Consider the following 15700-nt stretch of genomic DNA (forward strand, 5'->3'; position numbering starts at 1 on the left):
CGTTGGCTTTTTTAGGTTTTTTGCCTTCAGTCTTTTTTCTGCTTTTTTTTTTATTTTTGAAATCTCCCTTTTTGTCTTTTGTCTCTCTGTGTCTCTCTCTTCAAATCTGTCTTAAGTACTTGTGCTGTCCTGCTTCTGCTCCTCACAGTAGCCTATCAGAGTGGTATTTTTACATTTTCTACGTTTTGCCCCCAGGCAGCACCACTCTACCAACTGGCTGTGTGTCTCATGTGCACTCACGTGCCTCACGAGAGGCATGTGTTATGGTGACAGCATATTTCTGGATTTGCATATTACGATCTTTATGCAAACTAGATTGATACAAGTCATCTGGTATGTACAGTACAGGAGTGTATTATTCTACCTGTATTTTACGTAAGATTGCCCCAGGTGTTTTGTTCCAAAAATAAAAAAGTTGCATTGCATTACTGTATATTGCAAAGTTGCATATGCAGTGATGCTGTATAAAATGTAATTTTAAAACAGAATTATATGACTTTGCAAATCATGTAAACCCTATTTTTTATTGGATTATTTGTATATTATTATATTATTTGCCCACACAGGTTTACACTGAGTGATGAATATCTTTACTTCTGAGATATTGTTGCGCCCGACGCAAATCTAAAATTGGGTGGTCTGAAGTAGCTACATTACTCATGGGTGTGGTTTGGGCATAACGTGCAATAAACCAATCAGAGCGACATCTCACATTCCCTTTAACAACAGGCACGCTTGTTCCATAGATGATTGCTATTATGATGGCGGATTTGCCAGGCTCAGCCAGGAGCGGTTCACAGCGCTCTAAGGACAGTTGGGAACAGTTTGCTATTGATTTTTCTTCTTGACAAAATGTAAAGACATACGTTCCGATGTTTTGGGATCACTCTCACTGAATCACAAGGTTATGAATGCATGGTGATATTTTTGCAATGTAATCTAACATTACCTCGCTAGACGATGCAGCTCTTCTGTCAGAAAAGCTCTCCTCTCCCGTGCTGTTGCTGAGGCATTTGGGTTATATGGCATCGGCATGCAGTTCAACATCACGTCTCCTTAAGTCCTCTAATATTTCCTAATTTATGTCATCAACACATCCGTGATTCGTGGAAATGTGTACGCTAGATTTATGCCTATTTTTTCACATCTTAATGGACACCACACTGATTACCCTTGTGTGGTAATATTTTTCTTTGTAATTATGTATGGTTTGCAGAAATGGGAACAACTGCGTCGTATAGATGAGAGGAGCGAAGTGTGTGTTCTGCAGCACAGGCGGCCAAGCAAGTGCTCCTGCAGGTGTAAGCTACGGCCGTACCTTACCATCAGGCAACTCAACAACAAGAAACAATTTCCTCTGTGTGTATTCACACCAAGTGGATTGATAGATAGATAGATAGATAGATACTTTATTGATCCCCATGGGGAAATTCAAGACCTAACTTTCTAACTTTCTAACTCTGCACAGTATCCCATTAACTGCATGACAGTAGGCTATTTACAATATTTTCTGTAAAGTAGAGATTGTAAACACGTTATTATCAACTTAATGCACACACAACTTTTGTTTGAGCAGGAGAGAGAATAACAATGAATCGACGCAGCAACTACAGAAATTGTAGCCAATGGCTACTTGCTGCTTTCTTTTTTATTATCTATGGTTGCTGGTTAACAGCACATAATAAGCTGATTTAAGTTAATTCACTAACTCAAGACTTCAAGGCCATCGTGGATATAAAATGTTTTTTGAAAACAACGAAAGAATGGAGGGAACATAGCAAAGCTTGGAGTTATTTCAAATGGCCAACAACAAGGTAGGCAAAATTGTAGCGCAGCTGGAATAATGCTGAGGCTGATGTTAAAGCACACACAATGTTTAAAGCCATACACAACAATAAATTGGAACAAAACTAAAGGTAACTTTAGCCTTTATAGGGCTGTATAAAGTTGTCCAAATGAATAGGTCGTAAGTAGCTGTTGTTGTTGTAAAGATCTGTCACATTCTGATTTTATTTACGTTCTACACAACAGCTCAACTTTTTTGGAAATGGGGTTGTAAAACAGGAAATATAATACACAGCAATAAAACACAGCAATAAAACACAGCAATAAAGACTTATGTAGTACACACGTATGTACTAAATACTTATGTAAACTCACACAAATCCATGTGTAAAGGTAACTTTAGCCTTTATAGGGCTGTATAAAGTTGTCCAAATGAATAGGTCATAATTAGCCATTGTTGTTGTAAAGATACAACAACTCTGGGATGCTCTTTTAAACCCAATCATGGTGCCAGTGTTGTGAAATGTTCCTTTTGCAGTCTTTTGTTGCCACTGTCCCAACTTTTTTGAGATGTGTTGCTGGTATCAAAAAATGGATGAATGTATATTTTTCATGAAATATTGAAATCTATCAGTTTCAACATTGGATATGTTGTCTATGTCCTTTTTGCAACTCAAATGGGTTTACGAGATTTGCAAATTATCACATTCTGATTTCATTTACGTTCTACACAACAGCTCAACTTTTTTGGAAATGGGGTTGTAAAACAGAAAATGAAATACACAGCAATAAAACACAGCAATAAAGACTTGTACTACACACTTATGTACTAAATACTTATGTAAACTCTGTTATCTAATAAAACCCACATACTTGCACACACACACACACACACACACACACACACACACACACACACACACATCCATGTGTAATATATGCCATGGCTTACCTTGGTGTTGCTTAGGTTTGGGGACAGGCAGAAGGGGCTTGTTTTCATTGACCGTGCCTGTGAAGAGACAATGACCTTTCTGTACAGTAACCATTTAAAGACTGGACTAGGGTGAGCCTTAACGTCACTGAGCATAACAAGGAAATTCATTTGGTTTTAAGAAAGCTTACAAAGAATTTTTATTACAATATCTTCATTTAACAAAAACCCTATACAAAAGATATCTCTAAAAATAGTGCTCACGGGTTGAAAAGGTTTTTCTCGGGACTAAAGATATCAATGACTTTCTACAAAACACAGCCTTGGAGCAGATTATCTTATAGAGCAGATTATTTTATAGAGACCTCAACATTTGGTGCATATATTAAAAAACCCCACAATTTTCCAAAAACAGAGTTTAATTTTGCCTTTGCTGGTTACTGGTGTAGCTGAACTGCATCCATTAAATAGTTATGGCTAGTTAGTTATTAAATAGTTATGGCTAATTTAAAGTGAAAATACAGTCAAAATGCACCAAACTGTATTCATTTATGATGTCTATGCTAATATATTAAAGTATAGCCTACTATATATACATTTCAAATTAATAAATAACAACCCTGCACATGTAATTCGTAATAAATCAATTTAAAATGGCAAATAACACTTTTTTGAAAAAGTGTCTGTTATAAACAGGTCTGATCTCTGCCAAATAATTAGTTTGATGTCCAGAACACGTTGCAATTTTTAACATAAATCTGTCTGTGTGGCACTTCTTTGTTGTTTTAAAGTAAAAATATCACAGCTGAATTACATCAAACCAAAAGTTTAACACTGGGTTTTTAATCTGGGTTCTGTTTCTACCATTAAAGAAAAGAAAGACACACGCTCATAAAATTACTCAGTTGAAGTATCAGTTGTATGAAACTCAGTTGGAGACATGTAAGCTTAATCATCATCACAAGCATAAAGGCCTTTTAGCGACATTTAAAATGGGCCACTCACCTGGTCACTCGCCTCTGGACTGCTTCCGTCAGAGTCTAGGAGCAGGAGGAGATTATGTAAGTACAGGTGTGTCCACTAACACACTAACACATATAAGGACATGTCACACTGCATTTTTAAAACACCACAAAACTAACTGGTGTGTGTGTGTGTGTGTGTGTGTGTGTGTGTGTGTGTGTGTGTGTGTGTGTGTTTGTATGAGTAACAGAATGAGAGAAAGCGAGGGAAATACTTATCCAGCTAATCAAAATGGTAACAGAAAGAGCATTGTATCAATTAAATGCAACACACCAATGGACTGTTAACAGAACATTTAAACAGCATGATAAATTAACACAGAAATTCAAGAACTGCTACATATAATACTATGGTGTACCTAGAAATAACATATGCAAATGTGAGATATGTACATTTAAAAATGTTTGTGTCTATTAGTTAAGTGTGAAATTATCGAAATACATATGAATACAAATCACATAAAAAAGGAGAGAGAGAGAGAACGTTCATTAGTTCAGGTTTACCTGTACTCTCAATTGGGAAGTCGGTCCCAGGCTTCTCGTCGTCAACTGGTTTAGACATCCTGATATCTACAGGGAAAAGGATAAGGGACAGAGACAGAGAGAGAGAGAGAGAGAGAGAGAGAGAGAGAGAGAGAGAGAAAAATGCATGTGAATACATCTCCACAACTGTAACCAATACATGTCAACTCTGGGTGAGCTCTCCTGAGTTTTGAGGTGAGTCTCCCCCTCTCCCTTACATTCAGCCTCCATGGGTTTAGACCTCAGGCTCACCACCTTTCTGCATTCACAGTGAGTGTGGCAGGGGACACTAAGCAAGTCTGTGTGACCTTAGACCCATCATGGCCAATAACTGTTCAGTCGCATGGGTCCAATGATGAGTCCTTGAATGCACACACACACACACACACACACACACACACACACGCATACCGGAGGTGGTGAATATTACTCAGAGGTGGGTTGGCCCTCTCTTTCCGACTCCCCATTGTGACTGACTTTGTTTTTCTATCGTATATCTTATTCTTTCTCTCTCTCTTTCTTTTGTGGGTCTTCCATCATCCCTGTTTCTCATTTTCTCCATCAACACCTCTATGACTCCTCCTCCTCCTCCTCCTCCTCCAGCGCCAATTTACCTTTCACCTTACATGTCTTTGCACGCTCACTCACACTCTCTCTCTCTCTGTCACACACACACACACACACACACACACACATCCCCCACGAGATCTACTCATGAACTCAAACCAGGGTCATGAACAAATATCATAATTTACACTAAAAAAATATATTTCAAAAAATATATAATTTAGATCATAATTTATCATTGGTTAAAATATTAAGTCTTATAATATTGCTATCACTTTGGGATCTTAATATTTTTAAGCTAATATATGCATCACCATAACATTAAATGGGAACTTAATATTTTGAAGATAATAAATAGGCCTATAATAGTTTAATTCAAGTGTATTTAAATCTCCGCACAAAAACAGCCTCAACTTTATGCATCATGGCTACTGATGATGTTTAACATTACAAACTGATTTCAATCCAGATTCATCAAAAATAGCATATTTTCAAAGCTGTATTTAGATTTGTTGTAAGCTTAGTAGTCGTGAAGTGTCCTAATTTAAAGGTCATCGTTGGGTTTTACAGCCACATTCACTAGGCTACTATTTCGTCAAGAACAAAATATATTTCTGTAATATATTTCTTTGTAAAACGTCTTTTCATTTTAACTTGTTCGCTTCTGTGTTCCCAAACACAACATATTAGGCTACATTATATTTCTGGAATATATGTCTTTGTTAAACTAAACGTCTTTTCATTTTAACTTGTTCGCTTCTGTGTTCCCAAACACAAGGGGAGGATTTAACATTTTAAACCAGGCTGCTTTAGGTTAACTATTGTAGGATTAATATCAACGCAGACAAAGATATCACCAAAACCCTCGGTTTAAAAGGAAAAGAAGCGTAAGCCTATCTCCATTTACCCTATCCTCCTAGGTAAAATACTTTAGCCTAATATTGGCCTACTTATATCAATTTCAGTCTGAAACCTTTGGTGTACCTCCATGAGAGTTTAAGTTGTAGCCTAGGCTACTGGACGTGTCATCTCAAACCGCGCTCTTTGATGAAGGGCTCATGACTCACCGGAATGTTTATCCGAACGTGCTGTGCCTCTCACTTTCGCCACAGTTGCACACATGTGCGGTGATTGGCTCAGGTTGGTGTGAGTAGTGGTGGTGGTGAGTAGGCTACATTATCTCATAAAAGGTAACTTGACCTATGATTCATTCATCCTTATGATTAACATTAAAATAAGCACGAATAGCCTATAGACTATCAAAAATCCTACCCCAAATGGATAAGTCGCCCAATGGATTTATGACGCGTGACAAGCCCAACCGCTAAGTGGGATCAACGAGATTGATTGAGCCTCCCACGAAATTTACACTATCGTTTCAAGATCTATTTATGGCTGTTTGTATCGAAAAAAGTCGCCTCCACAATTTAACACGAAACTTCAGTTAAAGAATGTCTGAAAGTAGCCTTTAATTTCTAGGCTACGTGTCTACGTTAAACGAACTACAGCCTTGGAATGCTATGTGTAGGATAGGCTACCAAAAATACATTCAATTTATTTGAGCATTGCACAATACCAAAACTCTGTCACAAGCTAACTAAACTGAACTGAACTGTTCTTCAGATACAATATACAGTATAATAATAGAAATATAGATAGTCTGTAGTAGGCTACTTATATGCAAAGCAATTCAAAGCAAAATCTGTATAATCACGGATCACCCAGAGATCATTTCAGAAAATAAAGTGGTCAAACGTCACTGATTATGAGTCACCATTTTAACATTTCCTGTTATGGTCCCCTCTGCAGTGATATCCTAATGGCAGCTCTACTGATGGTTTCTTTACAGCTTGAGGTTGGACCAACGCAGGCACTGGAACTGTATGTGGTGGTGGAAATTCATGACAGTGGGCTGCTGTACACACACACACACACCCTCCCACACACACACGCACGCAAACACACACACACACACACACACACACACACACACACACACACGAACGCAAACACATATGTTTGCTTCAGATACACATGCTGTCTAATACAAAGGCATTCCTATGAGTAAGCCACATCAACAATTATATCTTCCAACTATCATGCTTTATTTTATTTTCACAGTCATTGTGATGCACTGTAAGTATTGATCTATTTTGGATTTATTTCCTTTTATTTTTGCTTGCAACTTTAAGATACTACTAAAATATATATTTAGGTTAATTTACAGATAAATAAAAAAATATATATAGTGATGTTTTTGTTGTCTTTCAATGGCAATACATTTGAATCTAATCTAATGTTGCAATGAAGAAAAATAATATTACATTATTATTTTACTGAGTGAATTTGGAAGTTGCAGTTACACACTATTTTATTTCATTCATCCTTTGCATTTAACATGCTAAATTATAATGGCCCAGCTCACACATATATACCCAAGAAATTGAGAGAGGCGATGCATATTTCAGGATATCATCTAAAGGACCCATTTCAAAACACTTTTGCCCATGTTTCATTCTCTGAATTCATGCTGTTTGAAACATGTCACATTCTGATCAGAGTTCTAATTCCCGCCAGCTTGACGTGATGTCTTTGTATACAGTGGGAGGGAGAATGCGCACACAGCAAAAAGTTAATGCAGCACACAGCACTTCAAGCACACTGAACAGTTTTGACCATGGGCCTTTGCTGTGAGGTCATTTTCAACCACACACTCACACCAACACCAAACACAGCATGCATAGACGTACAAGGACACACTGCACACACACACACACACACACACACACACACACACACACACACACACACACACACACACACACACACACACACACACACACACACACAAATAAGCGCATAATTAAATATAGAAATACACACACATGCATGCAGACATGTTCATACTCAGATATACTGTACATAAATAAGTACAGAAATTCACTATATTGTATTTAACACCCCACCTACATATAACACACACACACACACACACACAGAAATGTGTACATAAGCCCTTACACACCGGCAATTAGAAATGCATACAAATATTTACAGAGAGAATTTGTACATTTGTAAATAGAGAGGCCCATCAGCAGTCATATGTTTACCGGGTACATAAAGCAATCAGCAGCAAACAGACCCCATGAAGCTCAAGGGACAGGGGCCCTGACATTTCCCTCCTATGTGGGCCCTGAGCCCAGCTCATTTTGATGTGGTCTAATTAGCAGAGGCCGTTAGCGACATCTGTGCTAATTAACCCCCGCCAAGCCCCACCCCAGGAGGGGTTATTAAGGAGTTACTGCCGCAAAGTGGGAAAGAGACAAAACAACCTTACCTGGGATCCACACACTGGAATGCATAGACGCAGCAGCCATTTTAGAGCATGACCATAAAAATAAATAATTAAAAAAAAAAACTATCTTGTCGCTTTTTCCTTCTCTGTGTAAGTTTTAAAAAAATGGGGGTGGGGGGGACTACCACGACGAAACCTGCTGCCTGACAGCCGGAGCGCAGACAGTGACTGAAAGAGGTGTGAGGACTAGATGAACAGAGAGAGTGTTTCGAAAGCCCCGACAGACACGTTTCATTTGCCTGCTTCGGTGTAGTGAAACATGGTGACCTCGGCCGATTTTGACAGGTTCTCACAACCTCAGTTCGGAAAACCTCAACCTATAAACGTGATGGCGTGGAGGGATGGCACAAGAACAAAAAAGAAAGAGAGAGAGAAAAATGTAACGGGGAGAGAGATAAACAAATACAGTCACTTTCTCCTAACCACCTTCTCCTCCCACATTTGCTTAGCACCCACCCTCTCTCTCTCTCTCTCTTTCTCGTTCTCTCTCTCTCTCTCACACACACACCCTCTCTCTCAACCTGACCCCCCTCACCCTCCTCCTCACATCCTGTCAGAGAGGAAGTGACGGAGGGAGCAGAGAGGAAGATGAACGAGGGAGGAGGCTGAAGAGTGAGAGGGGACCCGTGGGCCTCCGCCTCAGCTCTGAATGGCAGACCTCAGAGAGTGGGCCTTAAGGAGGAAAAGACTATGAGTCGGACAGAGAAAGAGAGAGAGAGAGAGAGAGAGAGCTGCCACTGGAAACTGCTGGGGTGGCTGGAAAGTGCTGATCACGGCCACGAAAGAAAAGAAAAAAATCTCTCTTTCTCACATCTATTAGCACTCCTCTGTCACTCTGCCTTCATCTCAGCCCTCTTGTCTTCTCTCTGTGTGTCTGTCTGCCTCCCATCGTGTTCTCTTCATTGATTTCTCTCAATCACTATTGCACTTCACAGGGGTGGTTGCAGTTATTTAGTGTGACCAGAAGGTGGCAGCACTGGCTTAGTTGTCTGACCCTTCACTGCAAGCGGCTCAAGGCCTTGTGAGTGTGTGTGTGTGTGTTTGTGTGTGTGTGTCAGTGGGTGTATGTGTGTGTGCATGTGTGTGTGTGTATCTCCAAAGAATATTCTGGAAATTGAGACATTAAACGAACATGTAGTGGTAAAAAAATAATTGCATTTTATTGAAAAATTCTTTTTACTCCAAAGTGAACAATAATCACTATTCTCTTGAATTCCTCACAGCACATGTTAGCCATTACAAGGGAGACAGTTCATAGAATTTTTCAAACTCAGTCAGTAAAGGAAAAAATGAATTCAGAAATGTCCTTCATACACCTATAGGTCAATATACACAGAAAACACTGAAAAAAACAGCTGTCCACACACACACACACACTAACATACTCTCTCACAGCGGTCAAAAGGCACCGGTCGGCCCAAATGGCACCCAAAGGTCCAGTCAATGGGCGTTGGTGGGGTCCCCACACCACCAGCCAGGGGCCCTTCCTATTCTCACTTAATGGGGACCCTCCGGCCCCCCGCCCCCCGCTGTGATGGATCTGTCTCTGGCTTGGCCAGGCATTGACAGAGAGGTCACTGCCAGGGCGTCCAGCCAGCCACAGGAGGAGGGAGGAATGGGGGTTTGTGTGTGTGTGTGTGTGTGTGTGAGGGGTCCTGCCCCAGCAACGCCTGTCAGAGGCCAGTGACAGACGGCGCGTGGGGTCTGCGAGCTGTGCAGAAAGAGGGGGTCTGCCGGGGTGGTCGGGTCTGGCGTGTGTTGAGGTCAGGGGTCATCAGCCCTACGCCTCGCCACTGCACAACACACTACCCTCTCCCTCCCTCCCAAATCTCCTCTCTGACCCCCATGGAGGGGCAAGTGAGGGTCTTGTCTGGCAGCCCTCTCTGGGCCCTTGGCCGAGGGGGGGAGGGCACGGGAGGCCAACCTGAATAAGAAGCGTTGGGGGTCTTACTAATAGAGGGGGGTCCCTACATCCAGCATACAGCCTGCTCATTGTGTTGGTGTTATCCATTGGCAATATGGTGGCCAACTTTTTTGAAGTACACAGTTGAGCAGCAGCACAACTGTCAAAAAAAGCTGCAAAGTGAAACTAAGGGTGACCAGTGTAAGAAATTGATTTTGTTTTCCTTTTTTATTTTAAGGGACAAATACATATTCTGTGACGCTGCACAATAATATTGTAAGCACAACTCTACACTTGCTGACATTAGTGAGGAGCATACACAAAAGTTCAAGGAGCCCCACTACAAAAATATTGATCACAGCTCTACGTGTTCTCAGCAAGAGACAGATTTGTCTCTGCTCTGCACATTTTTATGAAGGTGAGACAGACTTTCTGTCAGTAATTTACTACGATGATAACAATTACCAGGCTCACAAAAGACACCATCATACATTACACACCTTTACTAACTTTTACAGGTTTGTGTGTATGTGTGTTTTTTGTGTCAGAACCATAGCTGTTGACCTGATTTGAACACAATGGAGTGAAACAATGGCGGCCATACCTCTTGGTTTAAAATTAGAACACAGTGACTTTTCCTACTAGCCTGTACAGGTGGACATGTGCAACACTGCGGACAAAGCTGGCTGACCAGACCTTCCCACCAACCAGTTGCCACTGGGCTTGGTTGGACTGAGATGCCTAGCAGGGGTTTAGATGGACTTATCACACACACATACTGTACACACACACACACGCACACACACACACACATACACCAACAAACTCCAACCAAATATTGTTAAATGTTCATCTTCACTAATGATCTCGCACTACGTGGATGCCAAAGGGGAATTTCAGTGTGATTCTAACACTTTAATTTGTTTCACAGCCGAGGCTGTGTTTGAAGTAAAGAAAGAGAAAGAAACTGAGCGTGGGTCGTCATAAAGGTTATGGAGTTTTCATCTCAGCTTTTACACCTGCCTAAGGACCCCCCCTCCCCCTGCTCTCTCTCCTGCTTTCCCTGTCTCTCGATTTCTCTATGTCTTTTAGTATCTCTGCAGAGCGCTTAGTTTTACTTCTCCTCTCTCTGTCCCCTTTTACTCCATCCCTCTCTCTCTCTCTCGCTCCATTCTCTGCCCCCTTATGATCTATCGCTCTAGCCCTCCTTCTCTCTATCCCACCATCTGCCCCTCCATCTTGCCCTCTCTCTCTTCCTCTCTCGCTCTCTCTCTCTGTGCTCGGCACTCTCTAACACCTTCACTGTTCTTGTAGAACAGGGTGCAGCAGTGCTGGTCAGTAGCGGTCATGACATCACTGGACAGCACTGCACTCCAATAGGACACCTAGCCCCGTTGCCAGGCAACAGCGCTGAAAGATCAGTGTGTGTGTGTGTGTGTTTGTGTGTAGATATATATGTGTGTGTGTGTTAATGATAAAGTATAGTATGTTTTTCCCCATCTGTCAGACCTAATTGGATGTTTTGTTTCCAGCCTCCAAAAACTGAGGAGAAAAAAAAATATTTCAGATATGTGTCAGTTACCTGCACACGTGTAACGACATATTTGGAGGGGAGAAAAACGACATCCCATAATTGCTCACAAAGCTGAGGATTCAGCTGTGATTCCAAAAACCTTCTGGAAACATAATGCAAAATGGGCAAATAATGTTGGGAGAGCGATTGTCATTTATTTCAGAGGTATGAGTAATTTATCTTGCAATATATGAATGTGTGTGTCAAGTGTGTGTGTGTGTGTGTGTATGTGTGTGTGTGTGTGTGTGTGTGTGTGCGTATATATATGTGTGTGTGCGTACTGAGGCATGTTCTTGTGCTCATATGATTGTGATTTCTCCTCTGGAGGATTTGTGTGTTGATATGAGCTGTTGTGTGTATTTGTGTAATGCATGTGTGTGTGTGTGTGTGTGTGTTTGTGTGTGTGTGTGTGTGTGTGTAAGTGTGTGTGAATGCGTCTCCAGAGTGTTTATTATATCCGATACAGTAGCTCTTTCCCGCACCACATATTTCTGGGCCGATCGATAGCTCTGACTCCCGACAAGACAATAATGGCACCTCCCTCCACCCCCCCACCTCCACCATTATTACTGCCCTCCCAAGGGAGGGGAAGGAGGGATACAGAGAGAAACGAAAGAAAGACAGAGGTGGGGGGAACACACTTCCTCTCTAAATCCACCCCTCCATTCTTCCCCTCTGTGTATGAAGTAGGTGCAAAGAAAGAGAGAGAGAATAAGAGAGAGAGAGAGAGAGAGAGAGAGAGAGATAGAGAGGATGAGCGAGAGAGAGAGAGAAAGTTGGGGTGCAGTGCCAAGACAGATGAGGGAGTCAGGGGGGAAAGAGGGATGAGAGGATGAGAAGAGAGGGAGCCTGGGGATGGAGGCACAAAATACAGGAGAAGAGAGAAACCTGGGCACGGGGAGAAAAAAAGATATGAAGAAAGAGTAGTTGTAAGAAAAGATACAGAGAAAGAGACAGACAGACAGACAGACAGACAGACAGACAGACAGAGAGAGAGAGGGAGATGGAGAGAGAAAAAGAGAGAGAAAGAGAAAGAGCAAGAAGTGCATTGTGATTATAGAATAAAAGGAGTGGAAGACAGGGAAGGCAACAAAGACTTACACAGCTGCCTTCTAATAAAGGGGCTGAACAGAGGGAGGGGGTACGGGAGAACACGAAAGAGAGAGAAAGGAGGGAGGGAGAGAGAGAGAGAGAGAGATAGAGAGAGGGAGAGAGAGAGAGAGTGAACACACTCTGTAAGTACGAACAATCCCCTCTTACATATCTAACCAAAATGTCCTCAAGTTTTCTTTTTAAAAAGTGCTGAAATAAAAGAGTAGCCTCTTTGCTGTGGCTTGTGTGAATAAGGCTGGCTGGATCCTGACATGGGCAAATAGCCATCTGTCAGTAAAGTCCATCAGAAAGCCGAGACGGCCTCGGCCAATGACAGCACCTGCTAAGCAACCAAACGGTGTGATGTATGTGTTATGGTGGCCACTAGATTGCCTGGTATATAGGTCTATCGATTGGACCGGACTTAAATTGGCTCTCAATTAAAGGGAACACTGATTTGACCCCTTTCCCTCTCCCGTCGCTCTCTTCCCGTCCTGTTAAATATTCCCCCCTTTTTTTCCCCGGTGAGCCCCACCACCCCTCCTCTCTCTCTCTCTATCTCTCCCATCGCTCTCTCTCTCCTCTACGGCGCATCCATCTCTCTCTCTGGGTAATGCCTCTCCTCTCCTACCCTTCCCCCCATCCTCTAAGGCCATCACCTCATCGCTTCTCCTTTCTCCTCACCCCCTTGTTTAAACCTCCACCACCATTTTTCTCCCTTTTTTCCCCTCTTCCTCCCTCTCTGCACCCCCCTCCATCACTCCTCTCTCTCTCACTCCTTCACTTTTCCTCTTTCCCTTTTTTCCTTCACCGTCGCACCTCCGCTTTTCCGGCATAGTGTCTGTCTCTTACCTTTTTTTTCTTCCCTTATCCCTTCTCCTCTCTCTCTCTCTCTCTCTCTCTGTCTTTCCAACACTCCCCTCCCCAACCCTGTGCTATCAATCCCCCTGAAGATCGCCAAGATGAATAATTGACTTTATTTATTCAAACACTATCAATAATATAAACACGGGACATGGGGCCGCACACACACACACACTGGACGAGCAGAAAAAGAGAAAAAAGTGAGAAAACGGAAAGGAAAAAGGAGAGAAAAGTAAAGAGAGAAAGAGAGAGAGAGAAGGCAAGGTGGTGGTTGTGGAAATGGGCTGTAGGTGGTGGAGGTGGGGGAGAGAGAGAGAGAGAGAGAGAGAGAGAGTGTGTGGATTGGGGGAGGGTGGGTGGTGGTTAGGAAATTGGTCTGGCTAGCGGAACAGCTTTTCACCCCTCTCTCTCTCTCTCTCCCTCTCTCTCTCTCTCCCTCTTCTGCTCCCCCTCTCCCTCCTTCCCCCTCCCTCCCCCTCTCTGCTTTGTATTCTGTGGAGATGACAGGGGAGAAAGCTTTATTGCTCCGAGTTGGTATCGATCGGGGCCCCTCACAGGGGGTTCACAGACTGCCGCACATTGCAGGCACTTTTGCAACGGCTGCTGCATCCACCTACAACCCCCCCCCCCCCTCCTCTCCTGCTCCGCCTCTCTTTTTGCTGCCTCTTTCTCTTTCACCTCTCCTCTATTTCTTTTTCTCCTTCTCTCTTTTTCACCCCTTCCCCTCTTTCCTTTCTCTTTCTCTCTTGCTTTCTCTTTCCTTTCTCTTTCTCTCTTGCTTTCTCTTTCCTTTCTCTTTCTCTCTTGCTTTCTCTTTCCTTTCTCTTTCTCTTTTTTTTTTTACACACTCAGGGACTCAAATCTTTGGCTCTGTGTTTTGCCAGAGTTTGAGGGGCAGTGAATAGTGCATTTTTATTTACCCGACTTTGCTTTAGCGCAAGGCGTGGGCGTCATGGAAACAAATTGAGTGCAAGGGAATAAGTGAATGCATAAGTTTGTTGCTCTCTCTCTCTCTCTCTCCTCCAGCGCTTCCTCTCCTCCTTTCCTGTTCTGCTCTCTCTTTTCTTTTGTCAATTCCTCACACTTTTGCTCTGTGACTCGGCATCAGACTTACGCCTCATGACCTGACAGAGAGTGAAGAGCTAAGCTCAGAAAACACTGTGTAATATTGTGTGTGTGTGTGTGTGTATGTGTGTGTGAACAGTAAGGGAGTGGGAAAGACAGTCTGCTATTTTTTTTTAAAAAGTGTGTGGCCGTTTTTATATATTTGAGTGTGCTAGTGTGTGTCCGTGTGCACTTGTCCACAAAACTGAGTTTGTTTGTGTGTGTGTGTGTGTGTGTGTGTGTGTGTGTGTGTAAGGCAGCTCTTATGTATTTACCAGGTAGCCCATCTTTGGGTTATAATCTGGAAGTGGAAGATGACGGGCGAATCCAACCAAGAGTAAGAGAGAGAGACAGAGAGAGAGAGAGAGAGAGAGAGAGGCGGAGAGAGAGGGAGAGAATGACAAAAGGGATCAGAGGATTCAGGATTTAGGGATGAGAGAGATGGGTGCCCCCCCACCCCCAAAGGGATAAGGCAAGAGAGAGGGAGAGTGAGGGATGGATAGATGAATGGATGAAGGCACCCCTGCCCTCTGTTCCTGCCCCTGGGCTAGGTGTTTCACCCATGAATCCCCAGGGTGCACTTTTTGGCCCCCATCATTTTTTGTTTGTGAGTGTGTGTGAGTGTGTAGCTGTATGTGTTTTTGTGTATGTGAGCGTGATTGTGTGTGCATGTGCATGCACAGAGAATGATATTTGAGGGCTTGCGGCTCGCGCGTCCTCTAAAAAACAAGGCTCTATACTGAGGCCGTGGAGGGGAGGTAACAGTGGCATTGGCAAATTCGAAGGCTCAGGGCCATATTCATTCACAGTGCTCTCATGGTGCAGGCTGGCTAAATTTGTGCCTGATCAAAAATAATAAAAATAATGCAGGTGTGTGTGTTTGTGTGTGTGTGTTTCATGTGTGTTTGTGTGTGTGTGTTTATTTGTGTGTGTGTTTGTGTGTGTGTGTGTGTGTGTGTGTGTGTGTTAGGGTATGGGGAAA

General features: G+C 42.5%; 1 protein-coding gene across 3 annotated transcripts in view; it reads right to left on the reverse strand.

The window, feature by feature from the left end:
• The window catches only part of LOC125285841 (POU domain, class 2, transcription factor 2), a 53387-nt gene that overhangs the window by 15446 nt on the left and 22241 nt on the right, over positions 1-15700 (reverse strand). For all 3 annotated transcript variants that reach the window (XM_048230484.1, XM_048230483.1, XM_048230485.1), the window contains exons 2-4: positions 4243-4308; positions 3722-3756; positions 2738-2794 (exon numbers count right to left, since the gene is read on the reverse strand). In XM_048230484.1, the coding sequence (XP_048086441.1) occupies positions 2738-2794; positions 3722-3756; positions 4243-4308 (158 nt within the window). The remainder of the gene's footprint in view (positions 1-2737; positions 2795-3721; positions 3757-4242; positions 4309-15700) is intronic.

Source organism: Alosa alosa, chromosome 20 (assembly GCF_017589495.1).
Source record: "Alosa alosa isolate M-15738 ecotype Scorff River chromosome 20, AALO_Geno_1.1, whole genome shotgun sequence".
Classification (NCBI taxonomy): Eukaryota; Metazoa; Chordata; class Actinopteri; order Clupeiformes; family Clupeidae; genus Alosa; species Alosa alosa.